Source organism: Amphibalanus amphitrite, unplaced genomic scaffold, assembly GCF_019059575.1.
Source record: "Amphibalanus amphitrite isolate SeventyFive unplaced genomic scaffold, NRLGWU_Aamphi_draft 000077F_arrow, whole genome shotgun sequence".
Classification (NCBI taxonomy): Eukaryota; Metazoa; Arthropoda; class Thecostraca; order Balanomorpha; family Balanidae; genus Amphibalanus; species Amphibalanus amphitrite.
Window position 1 is genome coordinate 356,845 of NW_024881573.1, and position 26,094 is coordinate 382,938.

Below are 26,094 nucleotides of genomic sequence, written 5' to 3' on the forward strand. Positions count from 1 at the left end.
AAACAATTATTAAGCTACAACTATTGGTTTTTCTTGTGAAATTCACCTCAAAAGTTGATTTAATTTTAAAAGTTGATATAATTTGCATAATGCTACGATCACGGCGCACCAAATCACAGATAACTTGATAATAACTCAGCAAAAGCCATATTCTTCAGGAAACTACGAACGCTATCTATTCCATGCTGTGTTGAAATAATTAACAATCGCCAAAATAAGTCCAATTATGACAACTCAATTAGCAGAAACTTCGTAGAACTCAAAGAACTCTTATTTGTGAGGCAATGCGCAACAGAAATGCGAGGGAATATGGTAGTAATCTGGTAGCAATTGTGAAGGATTTCCCCTGTCGTTGATAAAAAACAAAAGAAACAAATTTTTTAACGCAGAGGAAATCCTTCATTAGGAGTTCCAGGGACCATTTGATTGGCCCATTTTAGTTAAATATAGGCCGAATGTTTCGATTTCAACCCCATTTATCGTAATGAGACGAATCTATTGGTTTAGTGGTACGTCTTTTGAACGCATGTAGGGCATGGATTTCTCGTCAGCCTGCCTGAAACACACCATGATTTGCATGCATTGCTATGGGTGAAGGAAAATTCTTGCGCCGTGATGACGTCACGGTAAAGGAATTCTGAAGCTCGTGAACGGGGGCTGCTTCTCATCGACTCGGAATGTTAAATTTCACGGAACGAATCTGCTGTTTGGGTAAAGGCTACGCGCTCATGGGCCCAATATATATATATATATATATATATATATATATATATATATATATATATATATATATATATATATATATATGGCCTTAGGCCCAAGCATGGATGATATAACACTGGATTGGTGTCTCGTGGAAATTAACATTGGGATCCGCGACATTGGGATCAGGCCTGCCATCTAGCGAGAGAATTATCGTAAGTTAGGAGCAAGCCGAGTGAACGCCATCTCTCACCATTATGACACACGTGGTTGTGGTGTGTTAGTTGGCTTGAAGTGCATATTTCCACGAGTTGGAGGTAATCTTACTGGACCTGAGACGACAAAAAATGTCTTAAATGCTTGAAAGCCAAGAACGTCAAGCAGCCTTTAGGTAATAGCAAAAATAAAATGCGTAAGACGGTGTGTATTGAAACGCCAGTCTCATCGGCTTGTACGACCTTTTATATGGTCATTTACTCACAATGGTACAGCAGTTTGACAATATGTCATTTGACAATATTTGATAGGCTTATTCCTTCTTCTCCGAATTTCGCCCGATTTTCTTCATCTTAGTTAATGTTACGGCACGTGCCACGTGCCAACTTAGGGGTGTCGAAATTGTTCCACATAAAGTAACTCCGCAATGACTGGGCCTATTACAGTAAAACTTCGTCAATAGTTAGGCACCCAGTGGCAAATGCATTTCCATGTGCCACCATGGGGGTGCTACTGCACGTGCGCACGTACGGGGTGCCGCTTCCATATCTCAAGAACGGCTGGGCGGATAACACTCAAACTTGGTACACAAATGTCACATCGATGCTCGCACTGCATTGATCAGTACTTACATAGGTGCAGAGTCGTTAGGAAAACGATGAAATGAGATGCGTGGTGTTTATGCCTTTCTGTTCCAGCAGTTGATTGATCCGCAACAGGAGATCCTTGCTTGTGAAGGGCGAAGGCTTCGTCTCCCTTTTCCACTCCTTGTTTAAAATAGCATTAACAATGTACGAAGATCACACATCAAAGTTGTTTTAGGCGGCTATCTTGGGCCAGGCCTGCGCCCTGCGAGTTGTAGTCAGAGCCAGCGGTTCAGTTCCGACTCGGAGTCGGTTGATTTTTAAAAGCTGTAGTCGGAGTATGAGTCGAACGTCACCGAGAAGTCATCGACTCCACAGACTTACCAGGGCTGCAGAGTGCAGAGTCGGAGTCTGTGTGAATCGACAGTTCTGCCCGGAGGAGTCGGAGTCGATATTTGGATACCGGAATCGGAGTTGGAGCCAGTCACTGAAATTTCATCGACTACACAGCACTGGTTGGGTCCTTTTCATAGAGCGCCTTGAATGACATATTGAGCGGCAATGACGTTAGCAATTCCGTTTAACTTTTTTCATTAGACTTATAGATTAGTACTTAAGTTAGTTTTGTTCTTTGATCGAACAATTTGTTTGATTTAGGCCAAGTAAAGACTCATGTGAAAAATAGCGAAAACGACACGTGCTTGCGAAGTCTCCAATAACTCCCTGTTTCACGATTTAAAGGGAAAATAACAGGGAACCGCTTATATTATTACTCACCCTGCACATAAATTTATTAATTTCTTCGCTTTTGCTGGCATATTAAGACATAACATTTTGAAAAATTGCACTTCAAGCCTGCTACTACACCACACTCCCGTGTGTCACAATGCTAATCAGCGGCGTTCACTCGGCTTGCTCCTAACTTACGATAATTCTCCCGCTAGATGGCAGGCCTGAGCTCAATGTCGCCAAAAACTGCGAAGACACCAATCCATTATTATCTCATCCATGGCCCAAGTTTATAAACGCCGTGAAATGGATATGGCAGCACTCTAAGGCTGGATATATAGTACGCACGGACGTATAAATAAACTGGACCCGCAACCACCTCCATTCAGGTGAAGCCGACAAGGCGCCATTTTACGTTGCCAAAAAAACCGTACTGTGAAAGGTCATCGAGCCAATACAATTGAAATTGCGTCTAAACGGATGATCGGATCAAGATGCTGGTGGTACCGTTCGACGCGTAATGCCTTGAGACAGGTGATGGTGCATGTCCCAGATCATCCAGTGTCACGTGGCGCGTGCCACGTGCCGACAAACTTCCAAAGGGCAAAAATCTTTAAGCGACGCTCCAAATCAAACGAAGGGCGGCACAGGTGCCAAACTCATAGGCCACATGTCCCAGTGTTCGACCACTAACATATGGTATGCTCGGCATCAGGGGGTACGGAATGCACGCGCTAGTGGCGAAAAACAGGTTTTGAGGAGGCATCCTCCGATTCTGGAAAACCTTAACCTAGGCACACCAAATTTGGCACACTGACACTACTGGACACGCGCTTTAAGGTGCTGTACAAATAGGCGTGCTGGGGTGCACGGTGCACGTGCTGTGCACGTGCAAACCTTTTGATGTTACACACGGAATGCACGCGCTAGTGGCGAAAAACATGTTTTGAGGAGGCATCCTCCGATTCTGGAAAACCTTAACCTAGGCACACCAAATTTGGCACACTGACACTACTGGACACGCGCTTTAAGGTGCTGTACAAATAGGCGTGCTGGGGTGCACGGTTCACGTACTGTGCACGTGCAAACCTTTTGATGTTGCACTCTGTGTCACATGTGCGAACGGGCTGGTTAGCTCAAAGTGCCAAATTTACACAGGCCACCCAGAATGCATTCCAGCATAGTTATTGAGCACATCCATCTCCTGGTGGACCCCAAAGGTGCACTCTGCACGTGCAAAAAATTATCCGCGCCGGGCGGTGGGAATGCTTGGACACCCCATGTGGATTTATGTAAATATCTCCAAAACGGCATTGTGGAGCGCCGCCGTTTTTTGGCACCCCTTTTCATACATCTTTTTACAAATGTTGCATAACTTTCAGACTTAGGTCACTCAAGGTTAGGTCATCAGGTTACGTCCAAGTGGCCTAACCTTAGGAAAAATTGTTATGCCCGTCATAGCTACACAGACTAAACAATTGGTTTAAAACGTGCAGCGATTGATAAGATCAATAGTAGGTATATACGAATCCTACCTACCTCTACCTCGAAATTTAAATATCACTGACCTAGGGTTCTGTTCATTTTGCGACCTCAGACCACTACCACGGCAAATCATTTATTTTGTCAAATTCGGGCTCCTAAACTTTTTGCTACCCAGCAACGCAAATATACGTCTCAAAGTCAATCGCCGGCCAGCGCAGCATAGGCATCTTAGTTATCCACGCTGTTTGCGCCTGCAGTGATACTGTACCGCAATAGCCATTATCTTCATCTTTCACCCATAGATGGCAATAGCAAAGCGCCTGCATCTATGCTGTGCCGCAGTGCTCTTACAACACGAGCTGATTGAGCAAGCGCGGTGTAATACGATTATGTGGTGGCCTGGACCGGTGACCGCGTCCAAGAAATGGTTGGCGAACTTGACTGAGTAGCGTTAAATCAGTATCTGATATCTCACGAGACCGTGTTGGGTCAGAGTCGTGATTCGGCGTGAGTCAGCCCACATTATCCGCGCGTTTCCAGTCTTTTTGTGGTTGTACGTTCGAACATGTGGAATGTTGTTGGTCCCATGCAATATGGTAGGTGTCAAGGTCAAGTGAAGGGTAGGTCAAGGTCACTGACCTTTGATGACCTTGGTTCACCCTAGGAAATAACTCTAGGACATAAAGATAGGTCACAGGTGCAATTTCCCGATTAAGTCGTCAGTCGTCACGTTTCCCTGCCACCCGTGTCCCGTTATTTGAGTGCATTGTTTAGTATGTTTATATGAGTTTCGTGCACAGAAGCGCAGTTCAATTGTCTCCCATTGACTTAACTGTAATCGAAAAATCGCGAAATCAACAGAACCCTAGGTCAGTGATATTGAAATTCCGAGGTAGAGGTACCTACTCTACGTATACTGTTGCTCTTATCAATTGCTGCGCGTTTTAAACCGATTGTTCAGTCTGTGTAGCTATGACGGGCACTATAACTTTTCTTAAGGTAAGGTCACTTCCCAGTAAACATGCCGACGTCGGCCCGACGTCGGCCGACGTCGGCCCGACGTCGGTCCAACCTCGGCACGACGTCGGCTGGATGTCGGATATGCCCGCATGTTCCGACGTCCAGCCGAGGTCCAGCCGACGTCGGGCCGACGTCGGACCGAGATCAATTGCTGAGGTCCAGCCGATGTCGGGCCGACGTCGGGGCGTTGTCGGACCGACATCGGCCGCTGTTTTGACCGTTGAAATAATATAAAATACATGTTTCATGTTTCATAAAGAGCTTCTGTATTCAAAATATCCTCAGGAAACTCAAATCTTCCTCCACGCCGCAACCCCCTGATCCGGACTGGACGGGAAACTTTATCCCATTTGGGATTGCCCGTAAGCCGAGCTCGCCCGTAGCCGGGTGCGGTGAGTGCTTGGGGGCTGCTCGGCCTATCCTTTGGTCAGGCTCAGCCCCGGCAACTCACCAGGGCCGGGCCCAGTTCATATAGAAAGGCCAGTCGACAAGTGTCACTTTGCCAAAGTGCCGCTTAGGTACTAAAGGGACACTTTGGGAAACGTTGGTGAAGGTGTGTATAAGGGTAACTATATGAATCCATTTGTGGGGTCGCCCTTTCCAATAAGTGTCACGTAACAGCAATGGGACCAGGGACTCTATATGAACTGGACCCAGGGTGCTCGCCAAGAAGACCAATGTCTCCATCCTATGATCTTTCCGGCTCTGAAATGGTCTTGTCAGACCGAAAAGGGCATAACCCAACAAAACAAACGAAATTCGTTAGCTGGCTGCGTGGTGTAGTGGTTAGCACACTAACCTCGCGTTCGAATGACACGGGGTTCGAATCCCATCGGCGGCTGATGCTTTTGGCGTGTTGCCCCAGTAAACATGCCGACGTCGGCGACTGGGGGGCTCGAATCCCGCCGCCGGTTGATATTTTTGGCGCGTTGTCCCAATAAACATGCCGACGTCGGCCCCGTCGGTCCAACGACAAACGATCTCGTCAACCTCGGCAAACGATCTCGGGCCCGACGTCGGCTCGACGTCGGCTGGACTTCGGCTGGACGTCGGAACATGCGGGCATATCCGACGTCCAGCCGATGTCGGGCCGAGGTTGAACCGACGTTGAGCCGACGGCGGGCCGAGCCTCGGCCCGACGTCGGCATGTTTACTGGGTTGGACGTAACCTGATGACCTAGCCTTGAGTGACATAAGTCTGAAAGTTACGCAGCATGTGTGAAAAAGATGTGTGAAAAAGTGTGCCAAAAACGGCGGCGCTACACAACGCCGTATTCGAGATATTTACATAAATCCACATGGGTTTTCCATTGTCCAAGCATCCCCACCGTCCGGCGCGGACAATTTTTTGCACGTGCAGAACGCACCTTTGGGGTTCACCAGGAGATGGATATGCTCAATAACCATGCTGGAATGCATTCTGGGTGGCCTGTGTAAATTTGGCACTTTGAGCTTGCCAGCGCTACCCGCCCTACCCGGGTATGTGACACAGAGTGCAACATCAAAAGGTTTGCACGTGCACAGCACGTGCACCGTGCACCCCAGCACGCCTATTTGTACAGCACCTTAAGGCGCGTGTCCAGTAGTGTCAGTGTTCCAAATTTGGTGTGCCTAGGTTAAGGTTTTCCAGAATCGGAGGATGCCTCCTCAAAACATGTTTTTCGCCCCTAGCGCGTGCATTCCGCACCCCCTGATGCCGAGCATACCATATGTTAGTGGTCGAACACTGGGACATGTGACCTGTGAGCTTGGCACCTATGTCGCCCTTCGTTTGATTTGGAGCGTCGCTTAAATATTTTTGCCCTTTGTAAGTTTGTCGGCACGTGGCACGCGCCATGTGACACCGGGTGACCTGTGACATGCATCATCAATCACCTTGCTCAAGGCATTACGCGTCGAACGGTACCACCAGCATCTTGATCCGATCATCCGTTTAGACGCAATTTCAATTGTATTGGCTCGATGACCTTTCACAGCACGGTTTTTTGGCAACGTAAAATGGCGCCTTGTCGGCTTCACTATCTTCCATAGGAGGTCCATTAGGATTGTCAGTCCAGTTTATTTATACGTCCGTGATAGCAGGGTATATTGAGTGAAGGGTAGGACGAACTTTGGTAGGAATTTCTAGTATAACTACTAGAAAATCTACTATATGTGGTCGGGACTAGCAAAAACTTAGTTCCAACTAGAATATGGTAGCGCTTATGGTTGGCAGTCGTGACGCGCACGTGACATTCATTTCTTAAATTTCCTAAATAACAGGTTTTAGGGGCTCATTAGTGGGCAGATACATTCAATTAGCTATTAATAATTGATAATGCAAACATTCAAGAATCTATATCATTAAATTCTAGCCAAAATCACGTGGCGCCCCCAGGATTCAAACTCGCGACCCTCGGATCCGTAGCCCGATACGCTACCGACTGCGCTACCGAGGACCGCGCGCCGACGATCGGAGAGGCGGATCGCGGGTGCTGGCGTGCAGAGAAATCTTTACCCTGTACGCCGTAGAAGATCGGCTGGGTTTCGTGAAAAATGGTAGAGGAATTGTCGAAAGAAAATTCATCGATCTATCATTTGAGACTAAGAACTATTGATTCCTTCAAAGGTTGACCGAGATATCGCTCGCCGAAAACAGGCCATTTAACATGTAAACCCTATGGGCTGGTAGGAAATGTACGCCGTGGAGCAGCAGTGCTACCAACTAACTTCGGCGGGGGCCGCGTGATAGTACGCAATCTTGTAAAACTCTGTGAAATCGAAAACACGGCACGCTCTTTATGGCATTTGTAGCCGCCAATTTTGAGGATGCCGTAGAATGATTTTAACCGTGAGCAGCTGTGCACATCTCAAAACACCGCCAATCATCAGCTGTTTGCGGTTTCAGCGGTGTCCATTTCACGCCAGAATTTGCGGCGTACTTTGACGAGCTTCTCAGACAGTTTAACTGATTTAAGATAAATTCCATGTTTTCAGGGGCGCGGGAACTACTTTCAGACTGGGGGGCACACCATAAAAGAGATCAACCTAGGATACCCCCAAATCTAGTTTTCTCACCGGTTTAGGCCACTAATTTTTCATCCCTTGGCTTTTTCAACAAAAAAGAAAACATTTGCAAAAAAGTGTGGTATTCCGTCTCAAAGCTGTGGGGGCACCGCCCCCACGGCCGCAGAGTTGGGGTGGCAAGCTGCCCCCACTGCCCCACCGGCTCCCGCGCCTATGCATGTTTTATGATATAAGTATGTATGCAATATTTTACATTATGATATTTTTAAGATTAAAACATCCTCCACATATTAACTCATGATTTACATATATAAAAATCAAAATGTCTGTATGTATGTATGTAACGCGTCAGTTCCCTTTGGCGGGCTGTTGCGAGGCGACGGTGCGTGGTGCGGGGGTGAAGCTTTGGCGCCGAGTCGGATGCGTGCAACCATTTGTCGTACTAAATTTTGGTGGGGGTGCGCTCGGCGGTTGGCACGTGGCGGGCGCATCTTTGCGGCATTTTGGGCCGCGGCCGGCGCCGATCAGACGGCACGCGCCTTAGGCTCAGTTTCTTCGCTTGCAAAACTGAGCGAAATCAGAGCCGGGAGGTCATTGACCTTTGGCAATGAATACCGGCGCAGGGCACCGCCGGCCAGGAGGAGACGCCAAATTTATTCTTGCAATAACTCGGCCGCTACTTGGCCGAATACAATGAAACTTGATTTATTACGCTGCGCGTAATGCTGGACACCTAGTTTATTATAATATATGTATATTTAATTGCCCGGTCCGAGCACTATACCAGACATTATTCGGTCGCTTTCCCAGAGGACATTATTTTATGGAAAATAGCGTCCGAACGCTATTTCTCGCTCGCCCCGTCTCGCCCCGTCTCTCTCTCCCCCTCTCCCCCCCTCTACCCCCTCCCCCTCCCCCTCTCCGGAGTCCGGAGCCCCTCAGCTTAGTTTTTGAACGAAAAATCTTGTCTCTGTCTGACCCAGCAGTGGCAGCGCTGAATTCGGCCAGAACCTTGCCATTCCGCAACCGGATGAGCGCCTTCAGCTGAGCTCGGTCCAGGGAAAGTCCCAGGTATCTCTGGATGGTGTTCTCGATTACTCGAGCGGCGCCGTCACGATCATTTTGTTACTGTAGAGACGGCCCGGAGAAGATGAGCGTTGTCAGTCTGTTCTCCTGCTGTTGGCGATCGTCAGACAGCTCCAGCTGCTGCAGCCTTCGTCTCAGGTCCGTCGTCTCGCGCTGCAGCTGCACGATGTCCATATCGGCGGAGCGCTGCCGATCTGACAGGGCGGACAGCGATTCCATAGTGAAAGAAAGGGACTCTTCCATTGCAGATAAGCGCCTTTCATTTGAGTCTTTGATTTGTTTCACACATTTTTCGTTCTCTATGGTGATATTTTTTTTTCTTCAAATCGACGGCACTGAGTTCGTTCTGTCCCTGCACTGGGGAATTCACTTTGCGTTTTTTGTTCATGGTTCGGCACTCGCAGTAGCTTGGGAGATATGCACCGCACCTCACAGAAACTCCGGTCAGCCGCACGCGCGGAGCGGTCCGACCCACGTCCGACCCGGTCGAGGTCAACCGGCCAACTGATCATATTATATCATGAGCATAAGGTCATTTTTTCATCACAATAATAGTTAAGAGCGAGCGAGCGCAGCGAGCGAAGCGAGTCTTTTCAATATAACGGAAAAATCTCAGCATGAGCGGCCCGGCCCGGCCCGGCCTGTAACGCCTTTGAGAGGCTTATATCTCAGCAACCGCTAGACCGATTGGCCTGCGGTCTTTTTTGCTGGGTAGCCCCATCCCTTCCAAGATTTCTTTACTACTCAGGTTGGTTCACTAGGGAAATAAAGGCGCCGTGGTGACGTCATCAGACGAAATCCTTCACGTTCAAATGAAGGGGTCATTTGAATTGCTGATTTTGGCTTGATAATTGATATAGTCCTATTTGTTAGTTTCAGCTCCATTTATCGTAATGAGGCGATCTCATTGTTACATTGGTACAACTTTTTAATGACATATAATCCTTGCTTTTTTTCTCCAGCTCGCTCGAAAGATAATGAAATTTGCATGCATGCCTACGGGTGAAGGGAGATTCTACCGCCGTGGTGACGTCACGGTAAAGGGATTCTGGAACTCGTGAACGGGGGCTGATCCCTTCTACCCCGTAAGTGACTACTTTTGATACATCTCAGTGATCGTCGTGGCACGTGCCAAGTGAAAAGTCAAGGGTGTTCAAGCTGTTTTGCAAAAGTAGTGATTTTGAGAGGCCCATATCTCAGCAGCCGCTTGGGCGATTGTCTTGCGGTAATTTTTGTAGGGTAGCTGCATCCCTTCTACCAAAGGTCGGATACTCTTGGTCTATGTGAGTGACCCCCACTGCACGTGCAAAATGCAAAAAGAAGAGGTGCCAAATTTGTTCCCATTTCAATAACTCGGTAATTACTGGGGCGATTTCGCTGAAACTTGGCATACGGGTAGGCACCCACCAGGTAGTGCATTCCCATATGTTGCGGTTAGGGTGCTACCGCACGTGCGCACGTGCAGGAGGCGCTCCCAAATCTCGAGAACGGCTGGGCCGATTGCGCTCAAATTTGGTACACGGTTGGGGACCAGTTAGTAGGGTGCCCTGCAAAAGCCAGTTTGGACCCCGTTTGCACGTGCGCACGTGCAGAATGCCGCTTCCAGGATTCCCATACGAATGAGCTAGCCACAAAAGAGCTAGTGTTGTTTGAGCTAGCTCATTTGGGCTAGTGTCACAAAATAGCTAGTGCGATTGTAACTAGTCCCACAAAACAGCTAGGAGCAAAATGACTAGCGTTGTAAAGGGCTAGTAGGTCGACTCACGCCGTACCTCTTCGGGATTTTATCAGCAAAGTTCAGTTCAGATCAGATCGGTCACTCAAAAAGGTCGTAATATTGAAAAGACAGAAACATACGACTCAGATTTTATTCTCAAACGTTCATGGAAATGTTGTATCCAACTCCGTGAAGAAGCTCCTGCCTGTCTATGATGTCTTCTGTGAGACGGCGAATGAGGACCTTAATTCGTTTATTTATATCGGCATAATTTTTCTCTTGTTTTTGAGCTTCGTTTCCTGCTTTGAATTTGCAAAGTTCGGCAGCTTGCAGCGCTTCTTCTTTTTGAATAACGGCCAGAAAACGCCAAAGTGACGGGAGTGGCGAGTCCACCATTCCTTGGATTGCCCGTGCCACCCTTCATTTTTGTTGTTGGTCCTCGGCATTCCCTCGTCGGCATTCCCTCGTCGGTGAAATCGGTATCTTCAAAGCTCTTTGCACCATTAGCTCTCCTTGGGACTAGCTCTTATAAGTTACTAGCTATTTTAACATTAGCTTTTACATCACTAGCTCTTTTGTAGCACTAGCTCAAACGTACTAGCTCAAATGATACTAGCTGTTTTGTCGCTAGCTATTCGGACACGAGGCCCGCTTCCAGATCTCAGGAACGGCTGGGCCGATTGCGTTCAAATTTGGCACACCGCTAGCGACCGATTAGAAGGGTGCTTTGCACAAGCCCGTTGGAAGTACCCTCTCGCCCTTCCGCACGTGCAGGGCTCACTATCTCGCTCGCTCGTTCTTCGCCCAAAAGGCGTTTTACTGGTAATAACGAATAACGATGCTCAAACATACCATAGCTTACATCCAACTTTAGCAAATTGTTTGATAATCGCTAAATCTGAACTGGCGACATGAAGTCTTAGCGGACAATATATGCATTAGCCCTTAACTCGATTTCTAAATCGAGTGCTACAGACTATGAAATCGAATATTTTCAAATAAAGGTAGTTATCGATGTTGCAACTTGCAAGTGCCCAGAGCGGTAGGTAATTGCGAGCCGGGGAACCCAATTCGGCTATTTCACACAACTCACAACTTATGTAAATGTGGGATAGTCGCTAGAGGTCTGAACCGGCCGGCTGCAGCCAGCCACGGCTGGCTGCATCCCCACGGCTATGGGACTGCAAATATTTCCAAGAGCACGGCTGTGAGATTTCAAGCTCAATCTTAAATACCCAAATATAAAATTTTAAACGCTTCAACTGCTTCTGACTCACTTCTGACTGAAGGTTAGACTGCTTCTGAAAAGCAGTCTAACCTGTGAAAATAATGCCAAAGGATGCCCAGCAACAATGGAAGTGATGAAGCCTATGCAAACCTGAAATGGTTTTATCATTTCAATTTGCCATCATAAAAAGGGAACTTGCACACCTGGTACAGATGACTGAGTATATCAATTGTTCCTTCAACATCATCAGCTCGACAACTTCAGAAAATGCACTCGTGTTGCATTGTCATGTCCCTTTCAAATCAGTCTTACCTGGTTATTAGGAGAGCATCTTACAGCTATTAAAGGGACAGTATCATCGAAAAAAAATCCATGTATGGAGCTGATTTTTTTTTTACTAGCATTTCTTATTTTTCTGAATCAGAAAAACATAGTTTGAGGACCGAACTCGGTGAAAAATATTGCAACCACATTTCATTTTCATGATTCATTTTCATGAGCGAACCACCACTATACAAGCATGGCCGCCAGTTTGGAAGCATGCAAAATTACTACAGAACTGGCGCAGATAATACATTATTGACGCTACGCTCACGCGGTCGTTCTTCTGATTGAGTTGTCCTTAGGGAGAGGTAGCCTTAGGTATTGCCTATAAAAATATAACGTGACAATTGGAGGGAGTGACAATTGGACGTGACAATTGACAATGGGAGAAAATATCACGTGACAATCACGTGATAAACGTCATACATTGGAGGGAGATTGTGATTCAAGCTGGAGGAATTCCTTTGTTGAGCCGCTAGAATCCGAAGGAAACAGCGGAAATTGCCTACGACTATTTAATGAATTTAACGGTGATGAATAAGTGCGAAAAAAGTTTTGGCTTTATAAAATTTGATGAAATGACCAGGGTAAAAGTTTTATTACTGGCGGTCAATTCAAAACGGCGCAAACATTTAAACAGTGAAGATAGTGAAGCACGATTCAAAGGGATCCAGAGCGTCGTAAGCCTCGTCGCAGCTGCGACGTGTCGCAAGTTGTGTAGTAAGTCGTTTTTGGAGGGATCAATTGATGAGTAGCGTTACTTAAGAAGTAAAGTCTATCGCAAAGTGCCTGATTTACGACACAACTTACGAATTTGAAATAGCAGTCGTAAGTTGTGTCGCAAGTTGATATGGCCTTGAGGGAGAGGTCACAGGTCACAGGTCATTGGGGTCATGGTCACGAAATTTGCATGGTACGTGGAAAATTGTTGAAACTTGAAATCCTGAAAATTTCGTTGCAATCCGTTGCCGCTAACGCGAGTTATAAAGCAAGAACCAACGGTTCGTCTATGAGGCCTCAATCCGCGCCAGCGAGAGTGTTGAACATGGTGCATAATATGTTATATTCACATTTATTGGGGTATTCATGGATATGAAGTAGCCTAACACCATTCCAGCAACTACTGGCGAATCCAGAAAGGCGGTCTTGGACGTTGCGAGGGGCATCCCCCAAAAGATTCTCCAAATTCTAAAAACGATGTGTCCCAGATGACCCCCATGACCTCGAATTGATCTCTGTGATGACCCCAAGTTGACCTCTGTGACCTGACGTGTTCCAGATGACCTCCAATTGAGCTTTGTGATGACCCCAAGTTGACCTCTGTAACCTGATGTGTCCCAGATGACCTCCGTGACCTCCAATAGAGCTCTGTGATGACCCCAAGTTGACCTCTGTGACCTGACGTGTCCCTTGATGACCCCCATGACCTCCAATAGAGCTCTGTGATGACCCCAAGTTGACCTCTGTTACCTGAAGTGTCCCAGATGACCTCCGTGACCTCCAATTGAGCTCTGTGATGACTCCAAGCTGACCTCTGTGACCTGATGTGTCCCAGATGACCTCCAATTGAGCTCTGTGATGACCCCAAGTTGACCTCTGTAGCCTGACGTGTCACAGATGACCTGCGTGATCTCCAATAGAGCTCTGTGGTGACCCCAAGTTGACCTCTGTGACCTGACGTGTCCCAGATGACCTCCAATTGAGCTCTGTGATGACCCCAAGTTGACCTCTGTAACCTGACGTGTCCCAGATGACCTCCGTGACCTCCAATTGAGCTCTGTGATGAACTCAAATTGACCTCTGTGACCTGACGTGTCCCATATGACCTCTGTAACCTCTAAGTGACCCCTCTGATGACTCCAAGCTGACCTATCTGACCTGATGTGCCCCAGATAACCGCCATGACCTTCAATTGAGCTCTGTGATGACCCCAAGTTGACCTCTGTGACTTGACGTGTCCCAGATGACCTCCGTGACCTCCAATTGAGCTCTTTGATGACCTCAAGCTGACCTCTGTGACCTGGCGTGTCCCAGATGACCCCCAATTGAGCTCTGTGATGACCCCGAGTTGACCTCTGTAACCTGACGTGCCCCCAAGTTGCCTTCTGTGACCTGACGTGTCTCAGATTACTTCCGTGGTCTCCAATTGAGCTCTGTGATGACCCCAAGTTGACCTCCGTGACCTGAAGTGTCCCAGATGACCTCTGTAACTTCCAATTGTGACCTCAATCTCCAACTCTACTAACTCTCTGTGACCTCATACTCTCTTAACTCATTTCTTTTAAAGCATCGCTTCTAGATGCCCTATAGCGCCACGAATCTCTTGTGATCGATCCCAAAATTCATGGCAACTCACGTGAGCGTTAGCAACCACAAGTCACCCAGTTGAGACAAAGCTTCAGAATCAGAGAACATGCTTGAACTGGCTGTCTCATAAGCTCGCAAACCAGAAGGACGAATGTTCCTTTATGCTTGATAGAGTTTTCGACCTTACTGACGCTTACTACGGGATCAGCTGATCGTGTAGCCTTTTAAATTCTCGAGTAAAGCGGGTATTTAAACCTTGTCGCAGCTACGTTCTGTCGTATCCTCCGACAAACCCCTCTTTCCTCAACATCCCTCCTTTTTCGCTACGACACAACTTGCGACGGAACATGTGTCGTAACTTGCGACGTGTCGTAGATGGACTTGCGACGCCCTGGATCCCCCCGGAAAGTGTGGTACACCTTTCGTACTTTGAGCGGCGATAGCGGGATAACGGTGTGGAGCTTCGAGGATCGGTCTTCAGTTCCCGGACCAGAAAGGTGGGGCCTATGCAATGTCAAATTTCATAAAAATGGTGATACTGTCCCTTTAAAGACAGGCGTTCAGTAGTTCTTTCAGGTAATTCAAAAGAGATATGACAGTAGGGCTTCATAAAATATTATCTAAATGAAGTTGGATTGGATGTATTTCTGGAGATTTTCGGCAAGTCCCTTTACATAATACAAAATTGGCGCTTGTATGTTCTAATTGTTGTGTGAGTGAACGCTAACAGAAAATGCTGATCAACGAAGCTAATAGAATTACATTATTAGGCATCGTAAACCTTGCTTACTGTCAGGCGCGCACACAGGATTTTTGAATGGGGGGGGGGGGGGGCACGACCTTCGAACTGGGCCCCCCATGCCGAAGGCCCCCCCCCAAAAAAATACGGTCCTATATACGGCCCTAATACGGCTATATTTCGGTTGGTTTGAAGCTTGAGCAATTGGTTTGTCAATGCATGGTAGGTAAAATAATTATTTCGGTACCAGCTTAATTTTCAAAACATATATATATTTTTACGCTAGCATGTTTTTTTAATATGTTTTTTTTTTTCGCGGACCCCGGACCCGCGAGTCACCCGGGGGCCCGGGGTCAGCTCAGGCAAGGATGTATCCAGGACCTTTCGATGAGGGAGGCACGGTGGATCCAGTCTCACTGGCAGACGGGTCTCTTTAAAACGGTCTTGCATGAGAAAATGTGGAAAATCGGCAAGCAAAAGTATCACTTATGCCCGAGGAGTGTGCCTAATGTACACTAATGCCTAATTTACATGGTATTTTACGAGCGAGCGAAGCGAGCGAGCTCCTCAGAGTCACCGGTGTGTGGCGCGCTCAGAGGTGCCAGTGAAAGGCCGTCAGATGCGCTGGTGTTGGGTCATCACAGGCGCCGTTGCGGGGTCTTAGGGCTTAGAGACACTGGTGGGGCCATCATTGGCATGTGTGTGGCCCTGCAAAATGGCCTGCAAGTGGAAAGTGGCCCGTCATAGGCTGGCAAGGACACTCGGAGGCTGGTAAGAGGCCCTCAGAGTCACTGGTACGTGGCCCTCAGAGGCGTCGGTGTGGGGACTCTCAGAGCCGCCGATGTAGGCCCTTAAGATGCGCTGGTGGGGGTCCCTTGGAGGTGGGGCGAGGGGCCTCGCAGTTGCCGTTGTGGGTGCCTTTAGAAACACTGGTGTGGACCGTGTGTCTATCACAGACGGATGTGGAGCCATAGCAGCCAATCCCTCGTTGGCCGTTATTAGGGCCCTGAGCGGCCGGCGAGGTCTCTCAGAAACCGGTATTGGGCCTTTATGAAGATAATTGTTGCTACATAGGAGCCAATAACGTGCCCCCACAAGCCCTGTGGTGTCCTTCCGAGTTGAAGTGCGGCCAGCGCGAGCCCTCTGCTACCAACTGGCGCCGCAGGGCCCCTCGGTTTCGAAGGAACCCTAAACCCGAGAACGGGCACGTACCCCCTTGCTCCCTTGCTATGTCACTGAATCCAAGTGATTAGGGACCCTTTAGGTAATCAGGGGCGTTTCAGATGACCAGGGGTTTTCAATTGATCAGGGGCCCACCAGGTAACCATGGGCCCCTCTGGTAACCAGGGACCCCATCAATAACCAGGGCCCCTCAGTAAACGGGGGCCACTCAGGTAAGTGTAGGAGTCCCGCAGATAACCAGGGCCGGCAAGGTTTCTCAGGTCCGTTTTTTGACAAGGCTCTTATTGACTCAGGTGCGAGCCCTTTGCCATCAGCAGAGGGCCCTTTCAAGCCTTTTGAGGGCCGTTTAACGTCTCTTGAGTTCCCATTGAGGCCTTCTAAGGGCCCTTTGAGCAGTCGAGGGCCTTTGAGGCCTTTTGAGGGCCTCTTGACGTCAGCTGAGGACCGTTGGACGCCAGCTGCGGATCGTGTTTTTGGGCCTTCTGATGGCCATTAGACGCCAATGGATGACCCTCTGACACCAACTGGGGCCCTCTGACACCAGCTAAGGGCACTTTAAGTTTGACGCTAGCTCAGGGCCCTCTGGCATTAGCTGGTGGGTCCTCTGACGCTAGCTCAAGGCCCTTTGACGCTCTTTAAGGCCTTTTGAGGGCCCTTGAGGTCTTCTAAGGGCCCCTTGAGGCTTTCTAAGGGCCCCTTGAGGCTTTTTGAGGGCCGCTTGACGCCAGCTGAGGACCGTTTGAGACCTTCTGATGGCCATTTGGCACCAGCTGGGGGCCCTCTGTCAACAGCAAAGGACCCTTTAGAGCCTTCGGAGAGCCGTTTGACGCAAGGGCATGGCCCTCTGACGCCAGCTCAGGAACCTTTGACACCCTTTAAGGCCTTCTGACGTCCGTTTGACGTTAGCTGAGGGCCCTTTGAGGCTATCTGAGGGCCCTTTAAGGCCATCTGAGAGTCCTTTAAGGTCATCTGAGGGCTCCTTAAAGCCATCTGAGGGCCCTTTGACACCATCTAAGGGCCCTTTGGGCTTTGACACCAGATGAGGGCCCTATGACGCTAACTGAGGGCCCTTCGAGGCCATCTGAGGGCCTTTTGAGACCATCTGAGGGCCCTTTAAGGCCATTTGAGGGCCCTTTGTACACGGTCTTCGGTGGTCTAAGGAGTAATTAGAGGCCCATTTGAGGCGGCCTTCGGCCGCCTCAAATGGGCCCCTTCCTTCGAGTTGGGCCCCCCAACTCGAATGGGGGGGGCACGGGCCCGTGTGCCCCCCCTTGTGTGCGCCCTTGCTTACTGTTCATGCACATGACGTTAAAAACACTGAACACAATATTTCTTACGCGAGTTGTTGGATTTGCTGATAAAATGACGTCTTTAGCTAAACATATCAAATTTGTTATACCTATATAACTTTTGTTTGAGTATTACAATTATTTGAATTACCCTATATGTAACTTATCATCATTTTGAAGCGACATTTTAAGGCATGCAAGAAAATAATTACTACTTTTTTGTTATTGACGTCATTGCAAACTCCAATAAGTATTTAGATTGAAAGAGGCAATTGTGGCAGTTGTGGTCCTTGGTGAGTTGAGCGCAGCATGAATTATGCAAGAATCTTGGAAAAATCAAAATAGATTAATGCTTTTCTTTCTAGGATGCTCACTGGTGTTTTGATGCATTGTACTACAGGGTGTTTCACAATAAATGTTACTTTTGAATAGCTTAAATGAAGATCTTACTTGTTCGTGAGCGCGTAAATTTTATATGCATTTTGCTGCAAATTTGTTGCGGTTTTTAGTCCTTATATTTTTTTTACAAACCGTCAACAGTCCCATCTGTATGGACGTGCAATGCCAACACCGTCAAAACGGGTCAATTCGCCGTGTACAGATGTCAGATGATGAGGCGGTATGGGTGGTCATGCATTACGGCGCTTTGCGGAGTCTGACTGCAGTGCGACGGAGTTTCGGTAGCCATTTTAAAAGGAGGAAGGATATTCCGTCAAAAATGTCTTTCAAAGGGGTGGTAGAAAGGTTCCAGAAGACTGGAAACACGAGACCAGCCCCGCCTCCTGGCCGGACGGCGATCCCAGAAAATCTGGTTGAAAAAGTCAGACGGAAGGGTGGCATAGTGGAGAACCCGTGAAGGGTGCTGAACTGAAAGTTATATGTTCATCAGTTACTGTTCTACTGTCTCGTGTGGTAATACTCATGAGCCATATGTAATACATGTCACTGAAACATCGTCGTTTGAAAAGCAACATTCATTGTGAAGGACCCTGAAGCTTAACAGCGAATTGACCCGTTTTGATGGCGTGGACATTGCACGTACATAAAGAATGCAGTTGATGATTCGTCATAGTTTTTGTAAGGATAAAAAACCCGAAGGAATTTGCAACAAAATGAATATAGAATTTATGGGCATACGAATAGTTGAGGTCATTTCAAAAGCTTATCAAAAGTAACGTTTATTGTGAAACACCCTGTAGGGTTGACTATTAAGTAATGGAAGTGCCTTAAGCAATTAAACATGTTTGCACGTGCACACATTTTTTGGGTGTCATTTCATGCGCCGATGTTTTTTTCTATCCAATGGTGAAAACCACATGTCCTTAGCTACTTTTTGCTATAAGCTATCGTCGTTTTCCCAAGAGACCACCCGAACCTGTGGCGCACCACCTGGCAAGCAATGGCCAAAACCGCGCGCCAGCGCAGAGTGCAAGGTCATTAGAGCTCAGTTTGTCGTAGGGAAAAGGTCTACCAAGATCAGAATTCAGAAAACTTCTTTTTTAAGTGTATGGAGCGACGCAGCCTCCCCACAGACGGTATGCCGGTGGTTTCATCGGTTTGAGAAAGAAAGCGCCAATCTGTCTTCTGGCGGCGCCGTTCCAGGAGTGGGTCAAGCCGAGGCTGGAACGGTGTGTGATGCTTGAAGGCGAATATGTGGAGTAGTGTTTGCTGTCATTTATCGTGCCTATGTGTATCTTTTTGATGAAAATATAGCAATTGTCCATTGTGTAGCCATAAAAATAAGCCAATAAGCTCTGATGACCTCGCGCTGGCGCTTGGCGCGCGATTTTGGTAATTTGGCCATTGCCAGACTCCTTTTTCATGGTGCGCCGCAGGTTCGGGTGGTCTCTTGGGAAAACGACGATAGCTTGGAGCGAGAAGTAACAAAGGACATCTGGTCTTCACCATTGGATAGAAAAAACATCAGGGCATGAAATGACACCAAAAAATATGTGCACGTGCAATAACGTTAAATTGCTGAAGGCACTTCCATTAATTACGGAGCGAGCGAAGCGAGCGTAGTCTTTCCTTAGATTAACGGAAATTTCTGAGTATGAGCGGCCGGCCGTGGTCACGCTTTTGCGAGGCTTATATCTCAGCAACCACTTGACCGATTTACATGCGGTAATTTTTGTAGGGTAGCTTCATTCCTTCTACCAAGTATTGGACTATTCCCGATGCATGTGGGTGACCCCTTATGCACGTGCCACGTGCAAAACGAAGGGGTGTCACTTTTGCAATTGTTGCAATATCTCGGTAACTATTTGGCCGATTGCGCTGAAAGTTGGCATGTAGGTAGGCACCCACTATGCAATGCATATCCATGTGCCAGAGTTGAGGTGCTGCTGCACGTGCGCACGTGCAGGGGTCGATTCCAGATCTCGAGAACGGCTGGACCGATGGCGCTCAAATTTGGTACATGGTTAGGGACCGGTTAGTAGGGTGCCGTGCAAAAGTCAGTTGGGACCCATTTTGCACGTGCGCACGTGCAGGGTGCCGCCTCCAGATCTCGAGAACGGCTGGGCCGATTGTGCTCAAATTTGGCACATCGCTAGAGACCGGTTAGTAGGGTGCCGTGCACAACTCAGTTGGAGGTACCCCCTCGCCATTTCGCACGTGCAAGGCTCACCCTCTCGCTCGCTCCGTTAGTCGCCCCAAAAGGCGTTATACTGGTTAATAGTCAACCCTAGTATATCAGAATAGTTTGACAATGCTCAGCGGTTGCTTCAAGCATGGCATATCACACTCCAGAAAATATGCAAGGTAGGAAAGAAGCAAGAGTTTCAACTTGAACTTTCAGGACAATCACTGTTGGACAGTTCATCAACTGCAGATCCATTTTCTATAATGAAAAGTACCAGGGTCTGTTGTTCTGTTCCACAATCATGCTTCATGATTTGGCAATAGACGTCTACAGTGCTTCTATTCTTGTTCGTTGTTAAAGTATTCTGTTCATTACGGAGCGAGCGAAGCGAGCGGAGTCTTACGTAGAATAACGGAAATTTCTGAGTATGAGCGGCCGGCCGGCCGGCCGGCCGTGGTCACGATTCTGCGACGCTTATATCTCAGCAACCACTTGACCGATTTACACGCGGTAATTTTTGTAGGGTAGCTTCATTCCTTCTACCCCAAGTATTGGACTATTCCCGATGCATGTGGGTGACCCCTTATGCACGTGCCACGTGCAAAACGAAGAGGTGTCACTTTTGTAATTGTTGCAATATCTCGGTAACTACTTGGCCGATTGCGCTGAAAATTGGCATGTAGGTAGGCACCCACTAGGCAATGCACATCCATGTGCCAGAGTTGGGGTGCTGCTGCACGTGCGCACGTGCAGGGGTCGATTCCAGATCTCGAGAACGGCTGGACCGATGGCGCTCAAATTTGGTACATGGTTAGGGACCGGTTAGTAGGGTGCCGTGCAAAAGTCAGTTGGGACCCATTTTGCACGTGCGCACGTGCAGGGTCCCGCTTCCAGATCTCGAGAACGGCTGGGCCGATTGTGCTCAAATTTGGCACATCGCTAGAGACCGGTTAGTAGGGTGCCGTGCACAAGTCAGCTGGCGGGGCGTGCGGGGGCGGTGGCTGCGGGCGGTGGCCGGCGACGGGGCGGCGGTCGGGCGAACTTCTGACTGAGCGTATATTCGAAGTATGAGAGATGATGAATGTGTTCAGGCGTGTACGTATATATGTATGCATGTGTATGTATGTACGTATGTGTATGTATGTAAGTATGCATGTATGTGTGTCTGCGCTAGTATTATACCTACATATTTCCGGTGCACTGCATCACGAGAGTTGGCACCGAGACTTAAGCCCTTTGGCTTTTGTGCCTCCTCTTATTTTACTATATATTATGCGTTTAATTTGTATTACCAATAAACAGTTGGATGGATGGATGGATGGAGGTACCCCCTCGAAATTTCGCACGTGCAAGGGTCACCCTCACGCTCGCTCCGTTAGTGGCCCCAAAAGGCGTTATACTGGTGTAGGTAGGTTAAGGTACCTACCTATCTTTCTTAACCCCTTGCAAGCTTGTGCAGCTATGCTTCATGAGCTTGGGAATCTATAGCCATTTGCAATGTGCTATTGTCTATATGTTTTAACTAAAAACAACCTATTATTTACTATTTGGCTGCCATCAATTTGGCTGATATCAAAAGTAGCCAGTAGGTACCCACGGCCGGCTGACGGCTGGCTGCCCACAGTTTGCCACGGCTGTGGGCGGCTGTGGCTGTGGAGCCACGGCTGCGGGGCGGCTAGGCTGTGGAAAATTGCAGCCGCGCAGAACTCTAGTAGTCACTGTAAGCGTGACTGGGAATTGGGCGGCGGCCAGCACTCGGCAGCCGGCCGGGCGGCTCACCCGTGTCCACCGGGAACGCCAGCAGCGCCATGCAGCTCTGGATGTCCTCGCCCTGGTAGTCGTCCATGTTGGAGAGGTGTTTGCGCGCGTGCCTGCCGGTGGGCCAGAGAAACGCGCTCGTCATTGACACGCAGTCCAACAGGTCAATGAGTTGACACCGGCAGCCGCTGTGATTAGGCGGCGTGCAGTGCAGTTGTGGCCGGGAACTCGTTATCGTTAGTGAGTCAGCGCCGCTCACCGCGCTGACTGCCGCTGACAGGGGTTATTGTACATATAACGCCAGGGCCGGGTAGGGGCAGGAGCTTAGCTCCAAAACTACTGGACTGGTTTCAAAGTTCGGACAGCGTCTGATAACCTGGAAAAGGTCGAGCAAAACCCTATTTCTAGAACTCAAGCTTCATAGCGCTGGCTTCACTGGTCGGTTCAAAGGAAAACAAGAAACATTTCGACAGGTCCACACTTTAAGCTCAGCTGGCCGCTTCTAAGCAAGTAATACCGAGCTCATTAATTATATCGGTAAACTATCAGAGATGGCAGTGCGGCAGCAAATACGACGGCTCCCGTCGCGGCACTCACATGACCGCCTCGATACGCCGCTCGGCGCGCACCAGCTCGATAAACTCCTGCTGTCGCAGGCGCAGCTCCAGTTTCGAGCGCCCTTTGCGCAGCTTAGACTTGTTGTCGTAACACCAGGCCAGGGCCGGGCCCGTGTCCTTTCGGCGGAGACTGTTCTCCACCTGAGAAACAACGTCAACGACAACACTCACCACATACATTCAAAGGCTTCACCGCGCCCTCGTGGCGTCTGTTTATAACGCGACGTTTACGCGATAACTGTATGTTTTGATTTAGTTTACTTTACGGATGCATTAGTTTGGGTGAAAAAGCGTACATTATATTTGTATCATTTGGGTAGATTTGTGTCATGGGTGTGGAGGCTATTTTTGCCCCCCCCCCCCTCGTATCTCCGAAACTACTGGACGGATCCGCAAAATTCAAACGACGTTCGAAAGCCCTGTCAAATTTGTCGATGGAAATCTAATTTCATTGACCTCGGGGTCACCGATGACGTCACAGGTCAGGTCAAAGATAAAATGTTTTGCCGTTCACGGGTCTTCTAGGGAATGCGCTACAACATGGAGTAAAACGCATGTTATCGAAAATCAGCGATAGGGCGTCAGCTGCCTAGCACATATGTTGCTATATGAGGTTACTGATTATACCAGGTCAGCTCATAGGTCAGGTCACCAAGGGTCAGCACATGAACCCAATTTTACTAGGGCTGTGCGATGCATACTTAATGGCTTATTTTTCATTTCCCACTCAACGGAGTTGGTTATAAGACCATCAGGAACGGTTTATGTAGGTAAGTTCCTGGTTCAGGTCAGGTCAATGTCAGGTCAAAAAAGGTCAAATTTTAAAGTTGATAGTTTTGCATAAAATGTGTATCGATTCGATGCAGCTCATCACGACGAGTCTAATGGTGATCTTTGTTTTGTGCTACGTGGTCTAGAATTGCTAAAAATTGAGATTGACAATTTGACATCATCAATTTTTAACAGTTTTTTTCGCTATAACTTGGCCAAAAAAAGAGATATCGATCTAAAAGTTGGTATGTGAATAGAAGCTGGTAGTGGCTATCAAATGTATTCCGTTTTTTTTAATCTAAAAACTTTTTGGATCTTTTTGGTTCTTATATTAAAAAAAAAACATTTTGATTTTTGGGGTTCAAAATAAAAAAAAAATTCGAGATAGCAGCTAGCCCTGGTAGTTGTAAATGTTGTTCAGCTGGGACATAGTTAATGTATAGAAAGAGGTGGTCGGTAACACAGTCAGCGACCTGCGACCACATTAGCACAGTCACGGACCGCAGTAACAGTCAGTGACCACAGTAACACAGCCACCGACCACAGTAACACAGCCACCGACCACAGTAACACAGCCACCGACCACAGTAACCAGCCACCGATCACAGTAATAGTCACCAACCACAGTAACACAGTCCCCGACCAGAGTAGCACAGCCACCGACCACAGTAACAGTCACCGACCACAGTAACACAGCCACCGACCACAAGTAACAGAGCCACCGACCACAGTAACACAGCCACCGACCACAGTAACACAGCCACCGACCACAGTAACAGTCACCGACCACAGTAACACCCCCGACCAGAGTAACACAGCCACCGACCACAGTAACAGTCACCGACCACAGTAACACGGTCACCGACCACAGTAACACATCCACCGACCACAGTAACACAGCCACCGACCACAGTAACAGTCACCGACCACAGTAACACAACCCCCGACCAGAGTAGCACAGCCAGACCACAGTAACACAGTCACGGACCACAGCAACAGTCACCGACCACAGTAACACAGCCACCGACCACAGTAACACAGCCACCGACCACAGTAACACAGTCACGGACCACAGCAACACAGTCACCGACCACAGCAACAGTCACCAACCACAGTAACACAGCCACCGACCACAGTAACAGTCACCAACCACAGGAACACAGCCCCGACCACAGTAACACAGCCCCCGACCAGAGTAGCACAGCCACCGACCACAGTAACAGTCACCAACCACAGTAACACAGCCCCCGACCACAGTAACACAGCCCCGACCAGAGTAGCACAGCCACCGACCACAGTAACAGTCACCAACCACAGTAACACAGCCCCCGACCACAGTAACACAGCCCCAGACCAGAGTAGCACAGCCACCGACCACAGTAACACAGCCACCGACCACAGTAACAGTCACCGACCACAGTAACAGTCACCGACCACAGTAACACAGCCACCGACCACAGAAACAGTCACCGACCACAGTAACATAGACACCGACCACAGTAACACAGCCACCGACCACAGTAACACAGTCACCGACCACAGTAACACAGTCACCGACCACAGTAACAGTCACCGACCACAGTAACACAGTCACCGACCACAGTAACACAGCCACCGACCACCAACCGAGTGCCAACGCCCGAGGTTTCCTGCCGGTGGTACGGACATCGGTTGATGGATCGTGATGAAACTTCCCATGCATGTTGGGGCAAGTATTGGCTATCATATGGTATAAGAAATTTGACCGGGTCAGGTCAGGTCACGGAGCTATGACGTCACAAGAGGAACAGCGTCCGGTACTATTTTTGAAAAGCGCCCGAACCACTATTTTGCGAATTCTTGTCACCTCAATGGGAATATGCAGCAATATTAGCTTCTATAGGGAGCAAATGGACCTCCCAAATCCAAAAATACAATCAGATTTCAAAAATTTAAATTTTGATTTTTCGAATTTCTGCCGCCGACTGTGACCTTGCCGACTTCCGGCGCTCCCAACTCGCCATTTTTAGAGCTAGGGAAACGAAATACATACCAAACGATGGAGATTTGATCAAGGAACACGATAGTGAAGGTTTCAAGTCGATATCTCCCACTGTTTTGCCGCAATCGCCGCCGAAAGTTGAAAAAGTCTATTTTTCCGAAAATTTGACCTTTGACCGGTCAAAAGTAGGTCAAATGTTGACCTAGGACCAAAAAATATACCACCAATCGCGAGATCTCGTTGAGAGCAATCCGTTGGTTTTTTCCGCTAAGCTCTACGACCTTCCGTTTCGAAACGCCAGGGGGGGTCGTAACAACAACCCCCCCCCTGGTCGTTCGTGTTATGAGAAATGGCCTGGTCGTGCGAGGGTTAACTGCGCACAGAGTGAACTATGCGCGCCGTTTCTGTCTCGGCAGCTGCTACCATATGACCCGTTTCATGGCTGCCATATTCAACTTCCCATGAAGGTGTGAAAACGGCCTCGAAAACGGCGGGGGACGGCGACGGGCCCGTTTTGACGGGTGACGGGCCCGGTGGGAACCGAGCTTTAGACGAGAATCATTCAGGACTAGCCAAACATATTATAGAAACGGGTCACTGTGTCGCTTGGGGAGATGTGAAAGTCTTAGCTTACGAGTCTGACTGGAGGAAACGAAAAATCAAGGAGGGTATTTTCATCGACAAGGCGAGAGGAAATGTGCTGAATGTGAAACCTGGTGTCATGGTGGCAGATGTATATCGAGTGCTCGGCTCGGCGACTAAATGATAG

At 48.4% G+C, this 26,094-nt stretch overlaps 1 protein-coding gene across 5 annotated transcripts in view; it reads right to left on the reverse strand.

Moving 5' to 3' along the window:
* The window catches only part of LOC122379412 (E3 ubiquitin-protein transferase MAEA-like), a 223,803-nt gene that overhangs the window by 36,526 nt on the left and 161,183 nt on the right, over positions 1-26,094 (reverse strand). For all 5 annotated transcript variants that reach the window (XM_043361624.1, XM_043361623.1, XM_043361621.1 and 2 more), the window contains 2 exons: positions 22,554-22,714; positions 21,978-22,069 (listed from right to left, as the gene is read on the reverse strand). In XM_043361624.1, the coding sequence (XP_043217559.1) occupies positions 21,978-22,069; positions 22,554-22,714 (253 nt within the window). The remainder of the gene's footprint in view (positions 1-21,977; positions 22,070-22,553; positions 22,715-26,094) is intronic.